Raw genomic sequence first — 23088 nt, forward strand, 5'->3', positions numbered from 1 at the left:
TCAGCCCAACTGAATGACATACCCCCCCCCCCCCCCTATGTCTCTCTCTCTCTCTCCTTTTCTGTTTTAGAAGCCTCCTGAAAGCACTTTTTTTGTGGAACAGGTCCCATTTGGCCCTCTTGAAACCCTGCCGCCACACAAAAACGAAAACCTGTGTCTTTTGGTAAAATGGCAAACAGACAACATCCAGCAACTGCCAGGGTATTGTTCTAGCATTTCAAAGGGTATTGTTTTCACTGACTCTACTCTTAGTTACCATCACAAGGGATGACAGAGGGGCAGGCCTCAAAACAAGAATGGGAGACTTTATGTAAATACCACAGTTGAACACAGAGAGTCTCCCAATCTTGTTAATTTTTAATGTCCTTGGCTTAAAACGTGGAAATGAATGTCGAATAAGCATTTCTGTGTGTGTGTCTGTGTGTGAGTTGTTGTTATGCCTACACTGTTCGCCTATAATAAAAAAAGCCCACAGAGAACACTGAGCCTTTGTACCAAGGGCTTAATTTAGCCCTATGGTAACTAATGAGGTTATTACTATATATACACAGTCACATGCACACACAATCCCATTCGTCTGTCTAATCAAGCGACCACAAGCCGTCATTAAAACACCATTCTGCCATATCGCCAGCCCCAAAGGACTTCTGACAGACCTCGGCCAAAAGTTGGCTCACTCACAAATCGCTTTGCGGTGTTCCTCCAAGTCTCTCTGGATAACACACCACACAGACGGAGGAATGAAGGGATAGATAAAGAAGGTAAAGGATGGAGGAAGTCACACACACACACACATACACACACACACACACACACACACACACACACACAGAGGATGATATGAGTCTTGTGGTGTGACCCGAATTGACCTCCTGACCCTTTCATAGCCACACATCATAGTGGGACTCTAAATGGGGGTCTGCCTACAGGTTTACGATGTGGGTGTGAGGTGGGGTCGTGGCCCTTTATAGAGGCCCGCTAGTGAACCTCTTAGAATAGGACACTGCTGATGCCATACCAGCCTGTGGTCAGGAGACATAGAGTTGCTTTAAATTGAAAAGGTCAGAGACAAATACACACACATAACACGTGATATGGATGTGATGGAGTTGAATGCTTAACAGTTTGTCATCTAAATGTTTATCTATGGGTCCTGATTCCAGATTCTAAAAAGTTACCAGCAGGACACCAACGAGACACCAACAAAAGTTGTGTCATTGTAATTAAGATTTTATTTCTCTAATGATGCCCAATTGGTTGACTACTATGTTACAAGCAGAGCGAAACAATAACATTTAATCAGTGATGGTGCACAAGGAGACCAAAGGTGCATGTTGCATACATCCTGAATCAACAGATGCTCGCATAAGACACACCAGCAACAGCTGTCAATCTGTCAATCACACAAAAGGCCCAGGCCTACTCTGTTCTGCATCTCCAGGGAAAGTCCAGCTGGTAAAGAATGCTCACATTCTTTGTGTGTGTGTGTGTGTGTGTGTGTGTGTGTGTGCGTGTGTGTGTGTGTGTGTGTGTGTGTGTGTGTGTGTGTGTGTGTGTGTGTGTGTGTGTGTGTGTGTGTGTGTGTGTGTGTGTGTTTGTTCTGTGGAATTCTGAGTTTCAAATGAAAAGGTCTACAGGGTGCTTGATAGCAGTGTAGGGTTCGGGAACCTCATTCTGCTCCGCAACAAAAAGGGGGTTATGTGTTTTTGTGTGATGCTAGAAGAAAGGACTTTCCCCTTATCTGACGGCATGAATGGACCTGCTTGTTGCCAACGCAGAGGAAAGTCCAATCACGACGTCTTATGCTTGAAACAAAAGTGTTTATTTTGCTCCAGAGCGCAGTATTTAGAGATTTGCATCAATTAACTCCTGACTGAGACGTCCAAACTGTGTAATCGTGGCTAAGCTTGGATTTACTTTAAACCTGAACGATATGTTCGATTAGAGACGGAAATAAAGTTATTAGAAAGGATGAACGATTGCGTGTAGAATGGGGGATAATTGTTCAGCAAGCTAAGCTTTTGATACAGAACACCATTAAAAAGACGGAGACCAGCCAACAGACCAATGAAGAGAAGTGCTCCATAAAGTATTAAACCTAAAGGCTACTCTGTGTAAAATAAAGCTTTCATTTTAACATCTCACGTCTCCAGTCCCATTAACGGGTCCCTGTTAAACTCACATCTGTTAATTTAACCCCCTCTTAATGTCCCCCCGTGCTGCGGTTATCTCCTATTCACGGCTATTAGTGGACTCATTATGGGCCCATTCACAACAGCCAGCATGCCTTGGATTTTATTACCCATTTCGGAGGGGCTGCACCGTCCCTGCGGGACTGGACCCAAGAGACAGCGGCCACACACCACATGCCGCAAGGCCAGAAGCTGCAAATGGATTGATGGAATTAAAGACAGCAGACAACAATGTTACAACGTTTTGAGACGTATTGTGATTGTGGTTTTAAAGGCAGATGTAGCCTACCGTGTCTGGCGAAGGAACTGTCAGGTACCCACAGCACAGCTGCAGTACAACGTGAAGGTAAAATTACCTTGTACGCACAATAAGGTTGACTGGCGATTAGCACAAGCAGGTTCACAAGACTGCTAAACTCTCTGCATATAGTGCTATATATAGGATGTTTCGCATACTACACATTCTCTCCTTGTCAAAAGCACATGAGTGGACTCCATATCTGAGGCAGTAACTCCTGCAGAGATGGCCCGAGGCACGGAACTTGAAACATTTGAGGCCTTTGTTTATGCATTAAAAGGCGAACTTGAAACAAATATGCTGCAGGTTACAACACGGAATATTTGTCTTAAAAACAAGGTTCCTGTTAGGCTACCCCACTTTTATCTACTTCCATTAATCTTCGAAGTGAAGTGAGGCGAGGTACAGAGGAACGAAAGCAAACAAGGAACATTTAAAAGTCGAAAGTCATTTCACATCAGTTTCTCATCCCAATTCATTGGGAATTGGAATTGCAAATACACCAAACGTGGCAGTTCAGTGCTGGCAATGCAGTTATTGAACTGTACCCCATGAAAATCTCAACACATTTAATATATGACAACTGTCTTAAACATGGATGAGAGAAGACATGCACGCTACTGACCTGAGAACTCGGCGGAGCTCTTGGTGAAGTTGGTGAAGACGGTCAAGCACGTTAATCCCAACACTAGTGCGTAATTTATGGCTGAAAAAGACACATCTGGGAAGAACATCCTTAAAACGGGATGGAAGTCGGTGTTTTCTCTCTTTCTACGGGTTTGAAGGCGAAACCCGACCGTTTATAGATGGCTGCGCACTTGCAAGAGAACTCCGTGTGTGCTCGGTCCCATGGCTCGTGGCTTGTAGTTATTCACCGCATCGCTGCTCGCGGTGAGAGCGTGATGAACAACAGCTCCGTGAAGTCTGCGAGGCGCACTGAGGTAGGATAGCTGCTACGCACTCTACCTGTAGGAACGGGTTCCCCACGGTCCCAAAGCCCGGAAATCAACTAGCGCGGACGCGCACCTAGTCATCACTATTCAAACAGAGGATGTTTAGCGCTACACCAGAGGACCGTTTGTACGCAAGCATTAGAGGTAGTGCAGGCTCAGTGGGGTGCTACAGCTCCGAAAGTCTCCTCCTCCATCGTTTTTTTGCCTTCTTTTTTTCTGCACTTATCTCTTATCATCACCCCAGGAAGCCCATTAACGTTATACAGATTTCATGAACATGAGGTTTCATGTTGTTGACATTATGTCAGATCACTTGCAACATGGACTATTTGTCCCTCTCTTCCTTCTGTCTCTGCTTCTTCATCTCCTTCTACTTCTTCTTTCAGCATTGACTGTGGTTCTTGTTAAGTAGGGATACTGTTTCAGTGCCATAAAAGTGTAAAAGTTTTATCACATATCATGATCATCATCATCACCTTCCTCATTGTCATCTTTTCCCACCTACACAATAATCTTTCCTCAACATACAGTAGAATGATTGTACTTACCTGAATCTATCAAAGTTTTCCTCCACTTCAGTGTGTCCCTGTGCCATGCTCCTGACTGTATTTGATATGTAGGGTTTTTTTTTTAAATTTCAGGCAGAATACGGCTGGAGTTAATCTCCTCTATGGATAATAAAGTTGATTGAATTTCATAATAAATAGAGTCCACGATTTTAATGAAATACACCTTTTGGCAATTTCAGCAAATTGCTCCACACAGTCCTCTAGCTCTCTGTTCAGTGTGTGCGCTCAACATGTGTGTACCAAGGCCCCAACTGTTCAACATTGGGGGTCAAATTCGTCCTCTTTGCATTACCCATGACCTTGTATATTGTTGGCTTCTCATGTATAAGTGGCAGCTGGTGGATATAATTTAGTATGAAGCATAGTGAAGAGCTCCAAAGGCTGAGGGTGTCTAGGGGGAAGAAACGTTTGGAAAACGGTGGTGACATCAGGTTAATTTGGTGGAGACAAATTGGCAAACTGAGACTTACTTCTAATTCCAAGCATTATGGCCATCCTCAGATATCTGACTGTGGAAAACACAGAGGCTAAACATGTTGCTTATGGTTATGTCCCCACTGCTGAAAGGTATTTATATATATTTGGAAACACAGACAGAATTCTAGGCTACTTAAAGAAGCATGAACAACATGTTCAGGACGGGGAAAGGCCAGAGCAAAATGAGCCTATAGGCCTTATGATAGAAAATAACAGTTTTCAATGGAATAACTATTAACTAAGACAATGCAGAAGTCAAACAAACAACAGAACGTAGCCTAATCTAAACATGTAGCCTACACAAAACAGAAGGGCAAAGTGTAGGTCTACATGAGAGATGAAACCTCAATAGCCTCCAAGTAGAGCTGCAAGTTAGATTTGGATATTCAAGCTATTTCCAATCACCTCACACAATCTAGCAAACGCATTCCGAACCCACTTACTAGTTACAGACACGTATTTAAGAGCTTTCAATGTAAGCGACCAGGATGTAGAGACAGTGACAAAGACAGTAGCCTGTTCAGAAAATTGCTGAGGTAGCCATGGGCTCCAAAATGAATCAGTTTGTTCGATCCCAGTACATGATTATTATTTCCCATTTTTAATCTTAGCCTGTATTATCATCACTCACCATTAAGGCAATGATAATGTTCTTACTATTCTTTATTGTTGGTTCCTTCTGTCGGGTGGTGGTGAGCCTAGGTCAGAGTCCGTCGGAGTCTGTGAACATAAAAAGCATGCTATTGTGACACCTTGTGGACGAACTTATGAACTGCTTTCCTCGGTTTCTTCCAATAGGGTCCGACTGCGTCCTGCGTCCTCCTGCCAAGACACGCCCCGTGTACAAAGACGCGCCCCTCGTGTAAAATACACGCCTTTATACAACGACTGACCAATCTCAGCGTGATAACGTAATACGTAGGATTGTGATTTCCTACTGAAATCGGGGAGTCATTTTCCAACGTAGCACAGAGACGGGTAAAAAATAACGAAATATTTGTCCTTGTACTGTTGAGTACGGTGTCACAATGACAATGGGATTTCCACTGAAGTTTTCCCCGTCCTTCCTTAGTCTGATGTTGGAGTTTATTTGTAAGCAACTTTATTGGAGCTCCAGCAGTTGTCTTGTTGAGCAACAACATCGTTAACTCTTCTGTTACGAAGCTGTTCCGTTTTTGTCAAAACCTACAAAACGTAGTGATCTTTGCCATACAGCTACACAGCCTGCCACACCATAGGTACACAAAATAGGGTTTCAATATTTCAGTTAACTTCTGTAAGTCCAGATATTGACTGGTGTTTGTAGGCTACGGGAGGGAGTCAATTTACTGTAACAGTGGAGTTAAAAAGTTAGTGTAACATTTTGCTCATGGGCAGTGTCATTTAAATTCTGGCTCTTAATATTCACAAAAATATTGATTGGAATTTACTCTGAAAATGTCAGGCTGACCAAAGAGTAATGAAGAGAAACCGAATTTGCATTTACTGATAACTGTGATGTCAAATGCATATACTTGGCTTTAGAGAGGTACAAAGTAAAGTTACTTAAAGGATACAAGCCTTAGAATTGTACATTTTCGCCCCTATTCCACTTGTATTGTTTACAGACAATACTTATGCATACAATAGGGAATTCTTAGTAAGGGAAACATGACTCAGGCCATAAGGGTAGGCTACATTTTTTTATTATACAGAAAGGGAAGGTCATTACACAAAGCATTTAAAGTAAATACAAAATATGTGCAATAACATTAAGGGATAAAATTATTATTAAAAATGGGAAACACAAGAGGCATTGGCAGGTATAAGTTAACACAAAAAAAAGTACAAAATAAAGGGGACGGAGAAGAGGGCCCCCAGAATTGGGACCCAGAGGCAGAGCAGATGTGTGTGTGTGTGGGGGGGGGGGGGGGGGGGGCGCAGCCAAACATCTCGCAGGGGCCCCTTCTACAATATTTCGTGGGCCCAGAGAGAGAGAGAGAGAGAGCGAGCGAGAGAGACACTTTTTACTCATTTATATCCCACTCCCCCCCATCATTCAGGTGGCAAACCCAACTACAATAGCCAGGAAAGTCGTCAGTTGCATAAAAGCCCTGGAGGACTCCCCGCTGGCCGTTCCCCCTGTAGCCAGGCCCGCTGTCTTTGTACAGTTGGCGGCATTGCAGATTGCGGCACTCAGAAATGGCCAATGCCGTTTGGTACCTCTCCCGGTGGCTTGGAGCCAATCTGCTCCATTTCACCACACCTAAAATCCAATGAGCAGTGTCAGTTTAGATGCCTACACACATTTCTCTACAACCACACTTTTTGGGCATTTTTATGGCATGTCAACATCTGATGCAACAGCTCTGTAAATGCAGTATTATTTAATAACTTACTGTCTAGCCAGTTGTAATGGGCCTCCTCATAAAACTGTGGCTGGCAGACAACGGCGTTCATCTTTTGGCAGGTCATAGCCAGCCGCAGGATGGCGGAATAACCATCTTCCAATACCACCATGAGAAAAATCTCTCTCATCACTTCCTCCGGCAACTGTGGAAACAAACAGGTGGCAGTTTGTCAAAGGGTGAAGAGCTGGTGGGGGAATGCAAACAGGCTTTGCAAAGTTCTGCACAAGGGTTTTGGAATTCAATATCATAGGCACTGAAAGCAGTGAAACAGGTGCTTAGCAGTGTATGTATGATCAGGGCCTTTCAGTCATGTTCTGCCATGTTTGTAAAGAACAGAATATCCAAAAAGCTTTCAAATATGGTACAGTCTATGGCAGTTATTGTGACATACCTCCAAAATTCCAACCTCCTGGTCGTCAGGCCAGCGTTTTTTGAAAGGTGTAGGTGCCTATCACACACACACACACACACACACACACACACCCACACACAGTGCAGTAAATTAATATGCTGGTACACAAATTTACACTCGCTCAGACACATTCACTCAACACACACACAGCGTAAAACATTAACATACTGATACAGACATGTACAACACACACGTCCTACACACGTCCTACATACATGTTCATGGATTCATTATTGATCGTTCACTATTCATTTGAAAGGGCTTGAGATGGAGGTGGTGTCCTCATGCCAGGGCAGGTCTGCAGGTGCTTTATGCATGAAGTTTTGCTGCCAGTAATGGTTGAGCACACACTGTGGTAGTGTGGAGATCTGGTGTTGGCACAGTTGTGTTGGCACCTATAGATTTTGTAGCCTTCCAAAAAGAAACAGAAAAGTAAATTAGAAAATATTAACTGTTAGTATTCCTTGTTCACTACATCACAAGCTAATTGATATGTTATGAGTTTGATAAAAGTATAAAGAACATAGAATATAAAATTTATTAGTGACATGCATTTAACTTTCAATTACCATTGTGAGATATGGCTGCTCTGTCATGTGTTTGAACATGTGCAACCATGGCTGGGTAATCGCCAACTTTTCTACAAACTTGGCACCCGTAAGAATCTCCCAACCACACTGGCTGCATCAGAGATCCATGTTTGCAAACAGTTGGATGGATCTGAAAAGACAAAAAGTAATTTCTGCTGCACAAACAATTCAACCAGATTTAGAGTTTGAGTCAGCTCTTTGGCATCCAATGTGTAATTAACTAAACCAACCCTATAGATAAATGCAAGTGTATACAATGTAAGCGCAGGTGTGACATAGATGCTGTAACATGGCTCACACAAACAGACAGATCTTCCTCAGGCATCTTTGATCTAATCAAGTCCTTTGCAAGCAGTGTGCAGATCCTATCCCGCTCCTACTAGTTAGCGGCTAACCATATAGCCATGGGATGACAACTTCAAATCGGTAACACGGTGAAATGATGATAATCAAATCAATACAAACCAGTGAGAGTATATTGCGACAAAACAAACACGGCATCAAACGCGGTTCTTAACAATTAAATAGGTAACATGAAAAGCAACAACTCTTAAGCTTAAGCAATATCAACATAAAGGAAAAGTTAGCAGAGACATCCCAAAAACGCAGCCAATTTGTGGTTGGATTGACGACACATTATTACGCTGCGAGTGTACATGAAAATTTAAAGTAGAACTACACCAAGAACAATGACAGTATACGAAATCTGACTGATAATGCAGTCCACTTACCAAATCAATCGAGGCAATCATCATTATGCTGTCTGACTGCTGTTGACCAGTTCGTTAAATCTCCGGACTAGTTTCGACAAGAGAAGAGATCCGCAAATGTCAAATAGATTATGGCTCTGCACGAAGCTATGTGTGACGCCAGACGCCGTCGTGAATCAGACCAATCAGGGCCGACTAAATACACGCCCTCCTTACAATACACGCCTCCTCATAATACACGCCCCCGTCTTGCAGGACGCAGTCGGACCCTACTCGTTTCTTCAGACAGATTGGTTATATGACATTTGCGATTTGACCCTGTGCGGCTTCCATCGTTCCATGTGGTTGGTCCGGTCACATTTCCTCACTCAGGGGGAAGGTTGTACGATTGAAACATGGCTGCCTGCACACGGGGTGCTGCAGAGGTCCTTAGCTCTATTCGGGCATTTAGACACATTCAACATCAAAATGGACGTAAGTTGGTGTACATTTCCTAATTTACTGGTATACGACTGGCCATTCATTGTGCCCAGTTAGAAAGGTGGTGATGCATAAGCTTGCGTTATCAAACTAGTGCGAATCATAGCTAACCTTATAGCTTACATGGCAAGTTATAATAAGCCATTTCTCTTTCTAGGTTTTATCTCAACGTCTCTGACCGACCTTGCTGTGGGGGGAGATGGTCGACCCCCTAAATTCACACCGCCACCCAAGCCAGTTATTATCGACAAAACACAATCCGAAGCTCCACCACGACGGTAAAGAGTGCTAGCGTTAGCTAATATCAGGCAATTCGTTAACATCAATGTTCTCCAAGTGACAGGTGGTGTATTCAACACATTTCTGTCGACTTTCACCTTTCATTCCAGGTTTCTCAGTCCTGAATTTATCGCCCCCCGTTCTCGAACCAGCGGCTTGAAGTTCGTTGTTGAGAGGAAGGATATGATTCAGAGGCGTAAAGCACTCAACATCCCTGAGTTCTACGTTGGTAAGAGCTTGTTTTGACATAACGACTCGGTATTGTCTTTTCTTTTTTCCTTCCCCTTTTTCTTTGATTTCAAGTTTGCTGTTGTGTCATAGTTGTACTAATCTAGCACATGTGCAGGTGAAAATCAGTTGTTTAATAATACGATCTTGCCACATTTGTGTTAGGGAGCATATTGGCAGTGACCATGAAGGACCCGCACGCCAGTGGGAAAACGAATCGCTTTGTGGGTATATGCGCGCAGAGATCAGGCAGTGGGCTGGGAGCCACATTCATCCTTAGGAACATTGTCGATGGACAAGGTATTACTTCCCTATATTATCTTGTCAATTGTCCGTAGCATTGCTTTTGTATTATTCTCCTCATTATGTTAATGAACCTAAGACCTTGCTGTGTGGGTGTGCATGTGTGTGTGTAGGTGTGCATGTGTGTGTGTAGGCATGTTTTAGATTTAGATTTATGATAATGTTTACTTCCCCTCCTTCAGGTGTAGAGATCTGCTATGAGATGTATAGTCCGCGCATCCAAACGATTGAGGTACTGAAGCTGGAGAAGAGGCTGGATAATAACCTCATGTACCTACGGGATGCACTCCCAGAACACTGCACCTTCGACTTTGACCTGAAACCTGTACCCCACAACCCCACTGCAGACGTTCCCATCAACACTGTGAGTCCTATGACCCCATACACAAATAGACCATTTAGATCATGTCTGCTTAAATTTGCTATGACCCTTCTGTGTCAATGTAGAGGAAGAGCACTAATTCATTGAAAATATATGTGGTATATGACGTCTCATATTTATCAACTACAGAGAGTTTTTACCTTTTGAAATATGACTGACTTAGTGTGTGATTGCTCTTGAACTGCTAGGTCAAAGTTCGCATGAAGCCAAAGCCCTGGTCCAAGCGCTGGGAGAGGCCACACTTCAACGTCAAGGGCATCCGCTTTGACCTGTGCCTGACCCCTGAGCAGATGGAGCATGCTCAGAAGTGGGCTCGGCCCTGGCAGGAATTCGACATGATGAAGCACCATGACACCGCCAAGCTGGAGGAGGCCATCTTTAAGGAGGTGCAGGCTGAGCTAAGCAAGTGACGCCTTCCACAGGGGGGGGGGGGGGCAGGTGTTGAACTGATGAAGGGGCTGAACTGCGAGTGCCACAGGAGAGCCTAGCAGGGGAGACATCAGGACCTTTGACCTTTGGGAATGAGGACCGCAAGGGACTGTGTAGAAGAGTGATAGTTAAACTGCTGTATGCGCCATCTTCTATATACATGGTTGCAGAAGAAACCGACACTCCTTTTCAGAATTTTATAAGAGGTGTATCCATCCGAATGCATTCAGTAAAAGTTGACTGATACCTTAAGCCCAAGCATATGGAGCGAAAGCAGTGGTGTTTCACTGGTCTGACAGCTACCAATACCCGACATTGAAAAAATGACCTTTAACTGTCCAGTGATGCACAATAACGTGTTATGCTTGTATTGTCTGTCATGACCTGTTTCAGTAGCTTCGCACTTTGTGGTTGGTTCAGGTTTTGGCATCAAGTGGGGACTGATGCATATAGCACTATGATTGAGTATGCATTGTATGAGTGGTTATTGTTGGGCTTTTTACATGTAGAGTAGACTTACTGTCGCCATGCTCTTGACAAAAATGCTGTTATTAAATCACATAATCAGTCTTTTGATAACATTTGCAGGTCAGTGATTTTCACTACCAATTTAATGTTCTGCATGTTGCTTTCTCAGACTTCTTTGTCCTGAGGTCCACCTCACACATTTCCTCAGTCACTCACTAAGGGTAGATGGGTAGATTATTATTGTAGGCCTATGCGCCCGTCAAACATTATTAAAGAGGTCGTTCGTGGGCATGTTTTGATTCCAATTACCAGCCCACATTAATGGTTTCACTGCTTTACTCAGCATGTTTGTATGGAAATGCATTTCACATTATAGCAGGTTTTTTTTTTTTTGGGATGGACAGTTAAGGAATCAAACGCCATTTAATTATTAAATAGCTTTGCGTCTTCTTCAGCTATGCTAACAAGTGTTCTCTGCAGCTAGAGTGGTCTCTTTCTCTCTTACAGCTCATGTTAAGCAAATGAGGAGGGAAGACTGACTACACCCCTACCTATGTAATGCCGCTGCCCTTATTTTGAGAAACGCTGATCTGTTCTAGAAGACAATTACGTCTCTTGGACAGTAGGTGGCAGCAGCGTAAAGTATGAACATACACCTGTTTTTGGGGGGGGAAAGGGGCATAATTGAAAATTCAGTATGAGCCAATGATTTTCATAATTTCAATGTTTTCTCAATTCTTTACGGCTATATAAGGTAGGCAGGTATTGTCAGTGGTTGTGAAAGCCTCCACTTCATTGTTCTATATTTGCTTTATTACCATGAAGGCCTGGTAAGATAGGCTACGAAAGGGGCTAATATTTGTAAAGACCTGCCCACCTTCAGTATTCACATATCTCTAAAACAGTACGTTTGATTGTCATAACAAGGTGTAATGAAAAGGGATATTGCTGCATTTAAGGTGTGGGCTGTGGACATGCCGAACACAAAGCCCGCATGGCATTACACCCCTCATCTCTAATTGTTGAATTTATCAGCAACAACCGACAAGTGTGGAGACCATGTAATGCCTGTCTGCTGACAAACTGCAACGATGAGTTGATCAGCCGCTCATTTCTATGCAAGATCTCCTTCAGTGTCCCCGCCTCCCTCGCTTGTGTAATGACGTCAACGCTGTCACTTGTAGGTAGCAGGAGCGCCGCATTCACCGCAATCTGCTCCAGGTAGTAGCCTACTCTAGCCCAGGCTGGGAACCACATCACGGGATAACAAAGGTGCAGATTCTCCAAAGCTGAAGGATATTATTGGCGCGGTCTGCCTGAATAACCGGTGACCTCGGAATTATCTTTATTGTCTCCATGCACGGTAAGAACATTCGGCAGAAAATCGTAGTCTGTATGACATCTGCCAATTCTAGACTAGGCTAATGATTGGTCCGAGTGCAATGCTTTTAATTATCATGCATCAGAGTTAATGTTCTCTAGGCTAATACAGTACTGCTGAGTAGGCTACTTAGAAAAAAACTTCGTCCCCTAGTAAATAGGTAACGTAATTCTATGTAGGCTATTCTAAAGGGCACTCATTGGAACCAAAGGGTCGAAACATTGTGTACCAACAAAAGTGGTTATTTTTGTAAAATGATGGGTCAAACCCCAAACCCGTTAGACGGGTTAGGAAGTTTGAAATACTGGAACTAAATCCCGTCTCAGTGCCAGCTGGTCTCTTCCACAATGAACTGAAATGTTAGACCTCCGCCACGAGCGAGGGTGTTCCAAGATGTATTGTGCCCATGAAATACGCTTTGAAATTGTAGATAGTTGTGTCACCATCGATTTTCTTTAGAGGCTTCTAAACCGTCAAGAAGTCACCATCAGACACAAATTGTCCAGACGTCGTTTGCGCCCAGAAGCTGTTCGATTTTACAAGCACTTAAAGTTACAGTAAACGTGTCGTCCGAGCAAAGCTACCTTCAGTAGGCTACCTGTGTGCTTGAGGAGGCTATTTGTACATACAATTTATGGAGCTTGGCTTCCGTTCCGTTGTAGTCTCTCCCACTATTTTTCATGTTCTTAGACAGGCAGAGACGCACCTGCGGCGTGCACTCGCTTCAGCGTTGACATTGCAGCGGAAGTATCAATTTCCAGAACACTTGCTCTGCGTTATTTCGCATGGCCTCACTGTAATTAAGTGTGCGACTAATTAAATCACACTTATGAGTAATAACTCTCGGATCATGGTTGGCAGATAACCGTTGCAAATAAGTGTCATGCTGTGTATCTCATGCAGCAGAGTTCTTTGTGGCTGGCAAATGTGCTATGCCTTTTACTATTTAACTGCCTGCTCGAATCTGGGGCATATGCCCCCTACACAGCTGTAAAGGTTATAAGAGGAAAGTCGTAACTTGCTGACTTGCGCATGACCTTATCGAAGGGTTGTTAAGGACTGATATATCTTGTCAAGTGAATGAAGACATTAGCTGCTGTGACATAATAGACGCTGTGGTCAACTCATGACTAGACTAGTTGTACTGAGGTCAGTATGTATTTTGCAAGGTTCTCGACCATTCAGTGGACATCAAGCAGCAACATGGAGCCATAGAGTGGATGTGTTGTCTCAGTTCGTCTAAAGCCGCCTTCAGTTTATTTTCTTTCGTGTCACCTTGTCAAAGGAGGGGCCTGCGCAAATATTTGCCTTTCTGCTCCCAACACCGTTAGCTGTGAAGCGGTTCTTACAAGAGTATATTGTGCATGTGTGTGTCTGAGTGTCTGTGTGTGTGTGAGAGAAAAATATAGAGAGACTGCTGTATGGACAGTTCTTCATACTGCTGTTTTCTTTTGCTCAACTGCGTCTGCCTGGATGTCGCTGCCTCCATGTGGTGTTCTTGGTGACAGTGGTGATTATCGTTACGTCTAGACAGGTGTCATCAGACCATGTGTGTACACTTGACGTTGATGACGAGTCTTTGTGGTCCCACAAAGGACCTGTGCTGTGCTGTGCTGTGCTGTGGAATTGTATGCTGACTCACTGAGACTGGACACAGCTTTGCGTCAATGCTGCTCCAGACTCAACTGACCTGGGTGCTCGCTGGTAAGAGGAGGTACCATCACATTAAGTGGGCTTCAGTGTAACAGGTACCTCTGAGTAGAGAAGTTTCTACAATCAGTGCAGGGCTATGAATAATTACTAAACATAAGTGCTTGAGATATGCAGGGAGGGATGATGAAGTGCACTTTGGGACAGAACGGGGTATCTCTCAAACCATTCCCTAATGCATATTGAAATGGACACCTTGGAACTGAGATATACAGTTACGCTATTGCAGTGCATTTAAAATTATTCTTATCTTATGTAAGAGATAACTACCGCAGAAGTGTATGGTTCTACTGTTTATTTTAATTTAAACTAACGTGTTGTACTGTACCTTATCATTCAGCTGTCAGTGTGACCTACTGTGCTCATGGTTTCTTTGTTCTAGCACAGTGATAAAGAAGGCTAATTCAAACTTTTATCGAACCTATTTGATGGGTGCCAATCACAAAAGAGAACATATTGTCAACAGGACATAATCAGTTATATAAATCCTGCTAGGTTAAAATTTAACTCTAAATTCTTGATATTTCTCTCGCATTCTGTCTTGGCAGAATGGGGTACAACAACCCACACTCCTTCACTGGAGTGCCCTCACCCAATCTGGAGATGTCGCCAGTATGGACTGCTGTGCTAAGCTAATCCATTTGCGTCAGTCTCAAAAACAGGAAAGAGTCTTAATATCCAATACTCTACTTTACCTGAGTGGCAGTTAATGCTGGGGGGTGGGGGTGGGGGGTAGTAAGTGCTTCTCAATGGCTGACGGTAATGAGACGGGGGGGGGGGGGGGGGGGGGGGGGGCAGGTAACCAGTAAAGAACTAAGAAAGTCTGATGACCCAGAAAGATATTATACACATCCCACTGAATGTGAGTGCAGCTGCCCGAGAGAACAGAATGTAGTCTTTGCCCCAGTTGTGTGTGTGTGTGTGTGGAGAGAGAGAGAGAGAGAGATAAAAAGAGAGAGAGAGAGAGACAAGATGAAGTGAGACAAAGACCATGTCAGAGGGATAAAATATCTGTGTTGCTGCCCTAAAAATGCCGCTAAGCAACTTCATGTGGTGCAGGACAGATCAAACTCACCTCTGCTGTGTTTGGTAGGACTGCCACGGTCCTCAAAGGTTTTGACAATGGGGGATGCACAGCTGTCCCCGTAAACTCTGGGATCTGTGTGTGTGTGTGTGTGTGTGTGTGTGTGTGTGTGTGTGTGTGTGTGTGTTTGTTTGTAGCGTTAACATGGGGGAGTAAATCCGGTTCCCTGTGTTTAGTAAGCTGAATGATAGTCACAAAATCCAATTAAGCGTGTGTCTTTGTCAAGCCTGGAGCCAGTTTTCACTCATGCGCACACACACACACACACACACACACACACACACACACACACACACACACTCACACATCTAAGCATTCAACATATCTGCTTTGTTAAATGAGTGATTTAGCTGTGTTTATGTGTGTGAGAGACCAAAAGCAGATTGCCTGAATCCTTTCTACCGCATCACAAGCAAAGCCAGGTCTTTGTCTGGTCATGACACCGTATATTCCATGGATGACAAAGAAACTGTCCTGCCAATTGCTGGATAATGTTGCTGAGTATTACAGCTTGACTACACGAGGCAAAAGACTTGCTAATCCGGCTGGTGAATATGTCTGTTTTCCCTCCCTCCCTCTCTCTGTTCCACCCATTACATCTTTTCCCATGTTTCATTGACATCCTGGAGCCCCAATCCCTTGCATGGAGCGCCTTATTGGTTGGTGTCCAGATGTGTCTCACACAAATGTTTGGCCATCCACACCCATGTTTAAACAGGTATGCTGCACCACTGTGAATGCCCCTACCCTTGAGAACACACTATGATAAGAGGCAATATAATTAACTGCATTGCACCTCTTAAGGTTGGTTTCCATGACTATTATCAGCCCAGACACTTCATCACTACGATTCCAGCAGGTACTTTAATCAACACTCTTACAGGGAAAATTCTAGTCCTAATAATCAGCCCATGATTTTAGGGACTAAATGTGTGTACAACATTGAGTCACGAAACAAAAAAATGATCTGTGCTGTTCTAAGAGGTTCCGTTGCTCTTGAGTTGTCAGGTTAGGCATAACACTGAGTGTTCTGTTAGGGTGTATACAAATTACAGGCACGCACCACCGCTAGCTTAGACCCACCCATTGCTATGCGTCCAGCTTCCCCCTCTGTACTGAAACAGTCTTGTTCTCTAATATAATATATCTGATGTTGACCCACTCCAGTGCTGGGCTTGGTTGTTTGGCCACTGAACGGCTTCCACTGAAGGGTCCGTTTCCTGTTCCCACGGAGACAGAAGCCCCCTTTCTACTCCCCAGGCCTGCAAAGCATGCTGGGAGTGTGTCGGAACAGGCGCCCTTTTTTCTGCACGCTTTTACGGGGGGATGCCGTACGCAGGTGTCCGTCAGAGACCAGTGAAAGACTGCTTGTAGTCTTCCTCTCCTCTCTCTCCCTTTCTCTGTATCTCTCATTGGCTGAGTTTCTCACTTCTCTCCTGCCTCCCCCTTTCCTTTCATGTATCTCGCTTCTTTCTTTCTTTCTATTCCTCATTCCTCGTTGTGACTGCCTCCCACTCTCTCTTTCAAATTCTCTGTCTCTCCTTTGTGGTTTGCGCATGAAGAGAAGGGGCGAGAGAGGAAAGGAGAGAGCTATCTTAGTGACTTCCTATTGCGTTGTCTCAGGGGACATGGCTGGTCTGGTGGGCTGTGACCCCACCCACTGCACTGGCACAAATGTATGTAATCTCTGCTTACTTTGGGAGAATGGGAGGAAGCAAAAAAGAAAACAGTCCTGCGTCTGATCAAGGCCTCCTGTGGTCATACTTTCAGAGATTTCCTCCTACCAATTTTTCCCCCACATTCCATTTTTTGTGCTTTCTTTCTCATGGAACCCATTTGTCAAGGTTCAAAGCTGATTAGATCCCCGTAGCAGTTTTGGGTGGAGAATCTCAAGCTGGCCAATCGAAAAGACTGAGGAGTAAATGCACCTTAAATCTTTCTCTCTGTCTCTCTCTCTCTGTCTGTCTCTCTCTCTTTCTCTGCTTCCCTCTCTCTTCCTGTCTGTTGACAATTAGAGGCTATTGATGAGGTGTGGTGTAGTGGGGGTCTGTTGAGAGCAGCTGCTTTCTCTCCTCTGCTTTAGTGTGTTATCCTTGGGCCGCAACAGAGAGGCTTGCGGTAGGTCTTATGGGTGATGCAGGTGGAGAGACGACCTTATATATCACCCAACTCCTGCAGCCATGACAACATGCCAGTGTTTACACGTAAAGCTACTAGAGTGTCAGAGATGCTCTCTCTTTCTGTCTTTTGTGCTCTTTCTTTCTCTCTCTCTCATCGGCGCACACACACAACACTCAAACTCCCTCAGGTAATTCTACAACAACAATCACCACCACCTCACACAACACCCTGCCCCCAACCTCACACACACACACACACACAGCTTTGATTACAGCCTATAGGTGAGCAATAACACCCCACCATAGTACACATGTATGCACACAAAAACAAACAAATGAACACCTAGGTCTACACATTCATCCATGACGCCATAGATGACTGTGTTATTACAGCAGGGGGTAGTTCAATGGGGATTTTGTTGTAGTGCAGACAACTATTATTGTGTGTCCTTCCAGTGTGAACACTGGGTGATTGGACAAAGACCAGTGTAGTCATTTGGACCTGACGGTCCTCATGGACAGTACCCTTTCAAAGGTTAATAGATTGAACACTATCCTTTAATAGGTAAATAGATTGAACATCCTTTGGTGCCTGGTGTTATTTATCAGACTCTTCACTTTTGGAAGTGGAACTGTTCTGCAGAGCCCTGGAGAGCAAAACAGAGGATTTGGTGCTTAGTTTTTTTCCATCCGGGTTTCCTTCTTTTTTTTTTTTTTTTTACACGTAATGATTTCTTTCTTTTCATTTCTTTCCCTCTCCCTGAACTTTATTTACTGCTCCAGTGGTGCTATGTTCTGCCTATTGTGTCTGGAGTTGAGTATGTGGGTGTGGTGTCATGGCATTAACGCCCCAATGTTTATGTGTGTGTGTGTGTGTGTGTTTGTGTGTGTGTGTGTGTGTGTGTGTGTGTGTGTGTGTGTGTGTGTGTGTGTGTGTGTGTGTGTGTGTGTGTGTGTGTGTGTGTGTGTGTGTGTGTGTGTGTGTGTGTTTGAGAATACTGTATATATTTGTGTGTGAATGTGTGCGTTTGTGTGTGTGTGAGGGAGAGCATTAGTGTGTTTGTGTGGGTTCAGACTGTCTCTCTGCCTCATAGCAAAGGTTCATTACTCTCTGTAATTGCATCCACTCTCAGAGCAGGGAGTGGTATAAGATACATAATACACTATGCACACGAAGAGGCTCTCTCTGTCTCTATCTTTATCTCTCTCTTTCTTTCTCTCTCAGTAAATTAGGTGTGTGCCTGTTGTATGACCATATAGTCTTTCCCGACACTGTGAGCCCAGTACCCACTACGGCTTCCCTCTGGCTGACTTTCAGGCCTCTGTCACTTAAACCTGAATGTACACTGCATCTCTTTCACAAACTCCACCTCCCATAATCCCTAGTCAAACACCATGGGGTTGGACAGCACAGCTGGCTGACTACTGGGAACTAAAATCCAGGTCCCCACAAATAAATAGGTCACAGTGATACAGAACCGTGCATTCAGTCACACTATCTTCTCCTTGCAGAGCGTTAGCATCACGCTAATTACTGTGGTACTGTGACCTGAAGCGAGGGTCAGTCAGTTTACCCTCAGGCACAAAGTGCTGTTTGGCCACCAAACAAGTGTGGTAAATCAGATATAGAACAGCAATGTTCAATGTAAGCTCGGAGCACATGAGACCTCATTATGTGGTTGAGATCGTTAAGGTCTGGATCCTCTGTCTGTTATGATGTCCCTAGTCACACATTTCTTGCAAGGTTTGGCAAGGCTTTCTAGACATCCAGTCATGCTTTTGTCACAAATATTGGATGTTATTTGGTCATTGTCAAGATCCAGAACATTCAGTTTATTTATCGGTTTGTTTGTTTGTGTAGTGTTCTGTACCGCTCAGTACGTAATAAGATATGTCAAACCCCCTACGCTGTGTGTGTCTCAGTGCGGTTTGTGTCTGGGTTTGAGGGACATAAAGGTGTGTCTGTGTTTGACAGGAACAAGGTGAGTCAGGGTCTTCTTTGTAACCCCCCCCCCCTATTGATTCTCCAAATACTACCAGTCTCTAGCACGCTGATCCTACACTCCACTGTCCACACCACGGCTCTGTTCATGTTCACTATGCAGTCCACAGTAAGAACGTTGTTCCGTTGCAGGCACCCACCCTGTTCCCTAGACACTCACTCCGACTTAGCTGTGAAATATAATTTTGTGTGTGTGTGTGTGTGTGTGTGTGTGTGTGTGTGTGTGTGTGAGAGAGAGAGTGAGAGAGCGATAGAGTGCTTGTGTGCGTGTGTATGTATGCATGCTGTATTTCTCAGCATGTACAGGCACACACATATGCCCACACACACACACACACACACACACACACAAAGAGCTCAATTGGCTGTGAGATTTAAAGAGTAATACAAATGTAAAGCATCAAACAATACTCTCTCTGTCTGGCACACACATACTCTCTCCAAAAGGCATGGGGCAGTAATGGTTGTGCGTTTGGCTGTATCTGATTTTGAAACTCCATTTTGCGCTCCAGTACTTAAAAGCTCAGGCAAGCTGGCAGTCAGACACACTACCAATCCAATCCAAATCCAAACTTCCTCTCCTCCTCTCTTCCTCTCCTCTGCCCTATGATCCTTCTCTCCCTTCCTCTCCTCTCTACTCCTGTCCTCTCCTTTTTGTTTTAGACTCCTGCAGGCCCCAACGGATGCATTAACTATTGGAGAAGATCCCAAAGGGTTTACATACCCCCCCCCCCTCTCTCTCTCTTTCCCACCTCTTACTGTCTTTCTTTCTCATCTCCCTCGACTTTCTCACCTTTTTCTGCTTTGTTTCAACCTCTCTCTATCGTCTTCTCTTAGTTTCTCTCTGTCTTCTTTTTGTTTCTTTACACTTGTCTTTATCTCTTGCCCTCTCTGTTTCTCTCTCTCTCTCTCTCTCTCTCTCTTCTCTCTCCCCATCTCTCTCTTACTGTTTCTCTCTTTCTCTGGCTCTGTTTCTCTCTCTCTTTCCCTAACTGTTGTGTTCTTTTCTTCACTCCCTCTTTCATCTCTACATCTTCTGACGTGTCATCTTTCAGGAACATACAAGCTGTGACCAGGCTCACACTTCAAAGCAGAGTAAAACCTGACTCCAGTTCTTTTTTCTCCCAAAACGATTTGGCAGATATGTCAAAAGAGCACAGTCATCCGTGTCTAGAGATTGCTGTTGAGATGCGGTGGCCGTCACATAGGAAAACGAAGAGAGATGTCTGCTTCAAATTTTCTCTGAACCTCCACAGTCTAGCCCTCGGCTGGCGATCCACCAGCTAATCGAGCTCTTGATCTGTGTCCTGGCAATAAAACTGTAATAAAGAGAGAATGAAACAAATAGTACACAGACAAACAGTACAGAGACAAACAGTACACAGACAAACAGAATGCTCAGTGAAGCCTTACACAAGCGATTTTTATGACGAAAGTAGAATCAAGATGGCATCTCTAAGTGATTGAAAGCTGACAGTGGCACACACACACACACACACACACACAGACTCTCTCTTTCACTCTCTCTCTCACACATACGCTCTTATATACACACAGACTCTCTTATTCACTCTCTCTCTCTCTCACACACACACACAAATGCATGGCCAGAGTACATTGATGAAGGATCCACAGATTCCCACTTACAGCAACTGCACAGTTAAGACAGTTACATCTGTATATTCACAGCCCCTCTGCTTGAGCATGTTTGAGTATATCTACCCCTGGACGTTCCCCTCCCTCAGCCTATCCCATCCTCCTTGTCTGGACACCCTTAGCCCTGGCTCCTCTGTGGCTCTGGTGCCCAGTCAAAACATCCGGCCATCCACGCGCCTCTCTCCAGCCTCTGATCGATCACCAGCGGGGCCCATGTGTGTGCTGAGCTCTGCACTTTATCTCTTCCTTTTGGCCCCTGGTCAGACAGCTTAAAGCTCCCCATCCGGCTCCACTGACCCGCGAGGCCATATTTATTTTATTGTATTTATCATGAGAGGGTGGGCACTCTGTGGGGTGAGGAGGACATAAATAGTTGGGCTGAGGAGGACATAAATAGTTACCTCTTTTGGAAAAGGGAGTAATACAAATGAGAGATGCTTTCAGTACGGAGAATGCATGTCTTGTAGTAGCTTCAATGCTGTAGCTGATTTTAGCAGCAATGCTATAGTGTGCTGTTTCTATCTTTAGGGTCTGGATAAAGTGACTGGAGATCAGCTTGTGCCATTTAAGCTTTTGTCAATTAGTGGATCCTTTGGTGAAAGCTGCTGAGGCTCCATGCATGCGGTGAGACAATACAGTACATGTCTCTAACAGGGCAGGTGCACAGGAGAGAACTTTGTTGAGAAACTGCTGAGAAGTGCCTTGTTCTTCTGGGAAAGTCTCCTGCAGAACAAAAAACTCCTCAGAGATCCATGCTCTAATTAGCCTTCAGTTTCCAGCCGAGAGGAACCATTTTGGCCTTGAAGGTTCCTGTGGAGCTCCTTTTGGAGTCTGACGCCTGGTTCGGGTCCAGATGAGAGTAGTGCAGTTGTGCAGAACTCTTTGGTTAGAAAGCCACTGGATCCAAGATTCTGGGTTATGGTTCAAGAAAGACCTACACCTCTGAAAACATTGATTCTCTTATTGCAGGTCTACCATCTAAGCCAGGCAAAGTAATTCTATTTCTGACGGATGTGAAACACGCCTCAATGTTGCAGGAGATTTGCTGTCTTTGTAAACACTACTCTGATGTAACTTGTTTATGATGCAACTTCTTGTGGTTTCCTTGACTCTTTTGATCATCGTTCTGGTGTTGAGGGAGTGATGCAGAGGCGATAGATGGATAGAGAGAGAGATATTATTTTCTGTATTTGTGTTGAGAGGGAGGGGGAGAGAGAGAGAGAGAGAGGTACAGGAGGAACTGGTAGCTGCCAGTCAGATGAAAGGTTATGAAGGCTTCCTGAAGAGAATGATGTATATTTTTTTTATTTGTCTGTACGGAAGTGTGTCAGACCAGGCAGGAAGCATGTGGTCTGACTGAGGAGAGGAGAGGAGCGGAGCGGAGCACAGTGGAGTGGAGGAGGGGGTGAGGGCTGGTGGTGAATGAGTGATTCACAGAGGGAGGGACACTGGTGAGGAACATATTTCACTGTGAAGGACGTGGGCTTGGCAGAGACATGATGAACATGTTTTCTCTCTCTCTCTCTGCTTCACACCCTTCTCTCTCTCTCTCTCTCTGCTTCACTCCATCTCTTTTTTTCTCACTGTCTTTCTCCCTAGAGTGCATTTAGACAAAGACGAAGCACCCCAATCAGTTTCCAATTAAAGTGTGTGCGTGTCTGTGTGTGTGTGTGTGTGTGTGTGTGTGTGTGTGTGTGTGTGGGGAGTGGGTGTGTCCTAGTGCTCTGCACCACTTTCTTTATAAATCATGTGTACGTTAGAAACGAAAGTGAGCAAGTGATGGAGGAAGGAGAGGAAAAAGAAAGAGAGTGATGCGTCGGTGAGTGCACATGTTCTCACTGTTTAATGTTCTCTCTTCTTACATCTCTCCTGTCGGTTTGCCTTCCTCAATCTCTCCCTCTTTGACCCTCTCTTGACCCTATTCTTTCTGCTGTCACTCTCCCATTAGCTTTACATTCACTGATCGTATTGCTTC

The 23088-nt window shown here is 44.4% G+C and overlaps 3 protein-coding genes and 1 long non-coding RNA gene across 4 annotated transcripts in view; 2 read left to right on the top strand and 2 right to left on the bottom strand.

The window, feature by feature from the left end:
- eva1aa (eva-1 homolog A, regulator of programmed cell death a) overlaps positions 1-3224 on the bottom strand; it is a gene marked incomplete at both ends in the record, with an annotated part of 70391 nt that extends 67167 nt beyond the window's left edge. Inside the window, one exon of the mRNA XM_080833069.1 lies at positions 3116-3224. Within this exon, the coding sequence (XP_080689195.1) occupies positions 3116-3224 (109 nt within the window). The remainder of the gene's footprint in view (positions 1-3115) is intronic.
- Positions 3225-6592: 3368 nt separating this feature from the next.
- Positions 6593-7587, bottom strand: LOC308360295. Its single transcript, XR_013968513.1, has 3 exons — positions 7271-7587; positions 6868-7021; positions 6593-6734 (listed from the first exon to the last, which is right to left on the bottom strand). It is a non-coding gene; the product is annotated as an uncharacterized lncRNA (long non-coding RNA).
- A 1357-nt stretch (positions 7588-8944) lies between these two features.
- mrpl19 (mitochondrial ribosomal protein L19) lies at positions 8945-11350 on the top strand. Its single transcript, XM_080860521.1, has 6 exons — positions 8945-9065; positions 9229-9349; positions 9461-9579; positions 9744-9878; positions 10064-10245; positions 10452-11350. The coding sequence occupies exons 1-6, from the start codon at positions 8987-8989 to the stop codon at positions 10671-10673; spliced, it is 858 nt and encodes a 285-aa protein (XP_080716647.1). The 5' UTR covers positions 8945-8986; the 3' UTR covers positions 10674-11350.
- Positions 11351-12404: 1054 nt separating this feature from the next.
- Positions 12405-23088, top strand: part of itsn2a (intersectin 2a) — a 54998-nt gene continuing 44314 nt past the window's right edge. The window contains exon 1 of the mRNA XM_080860600.1: positions 12405-12523. The gene's annotated coding sequence lies outside the window, so the exon portion shown is untranslated. The remainder of the gene's footprint in view (positions 12524-23088) is intronic.

The sequence above is a fragment of the Sprattus sprattus genome (assembly GCF_963457725.1).
Source record: "Sprattus sprattus genome assembly, chromosome: 2".
Classification (NCBI taxonomy): Eukaryota; Metazoa; Chordata; class Actinopteri; order Clupeiformes; family Clupeidae; genus Sprattus; species Sprattus sprattus.

Coding starts and splice junctions, on each gene's coding strand:
- mrpl19 (XM_080860521.1), top strand. CDS start 8,987: ATGGCTGCCTGCACACGGGGTGCTGCAGAGGTCCTTAGCTCTATTCGG. Junction 9,350..9,460: donor TCCGAAGCTCCACCACGACG/GTAAAGAGTGCT, acceptor CTTTCATTCCAG/GTTTCTCAGTCCTGAATTTA. Junction 10,246..10,451: donor CAGACGTTCCCATCAACACT/GTGAGTCCTATG, acceptor TTGAACTGCTAG/GTCAAAGTTCGCATGAAGCC.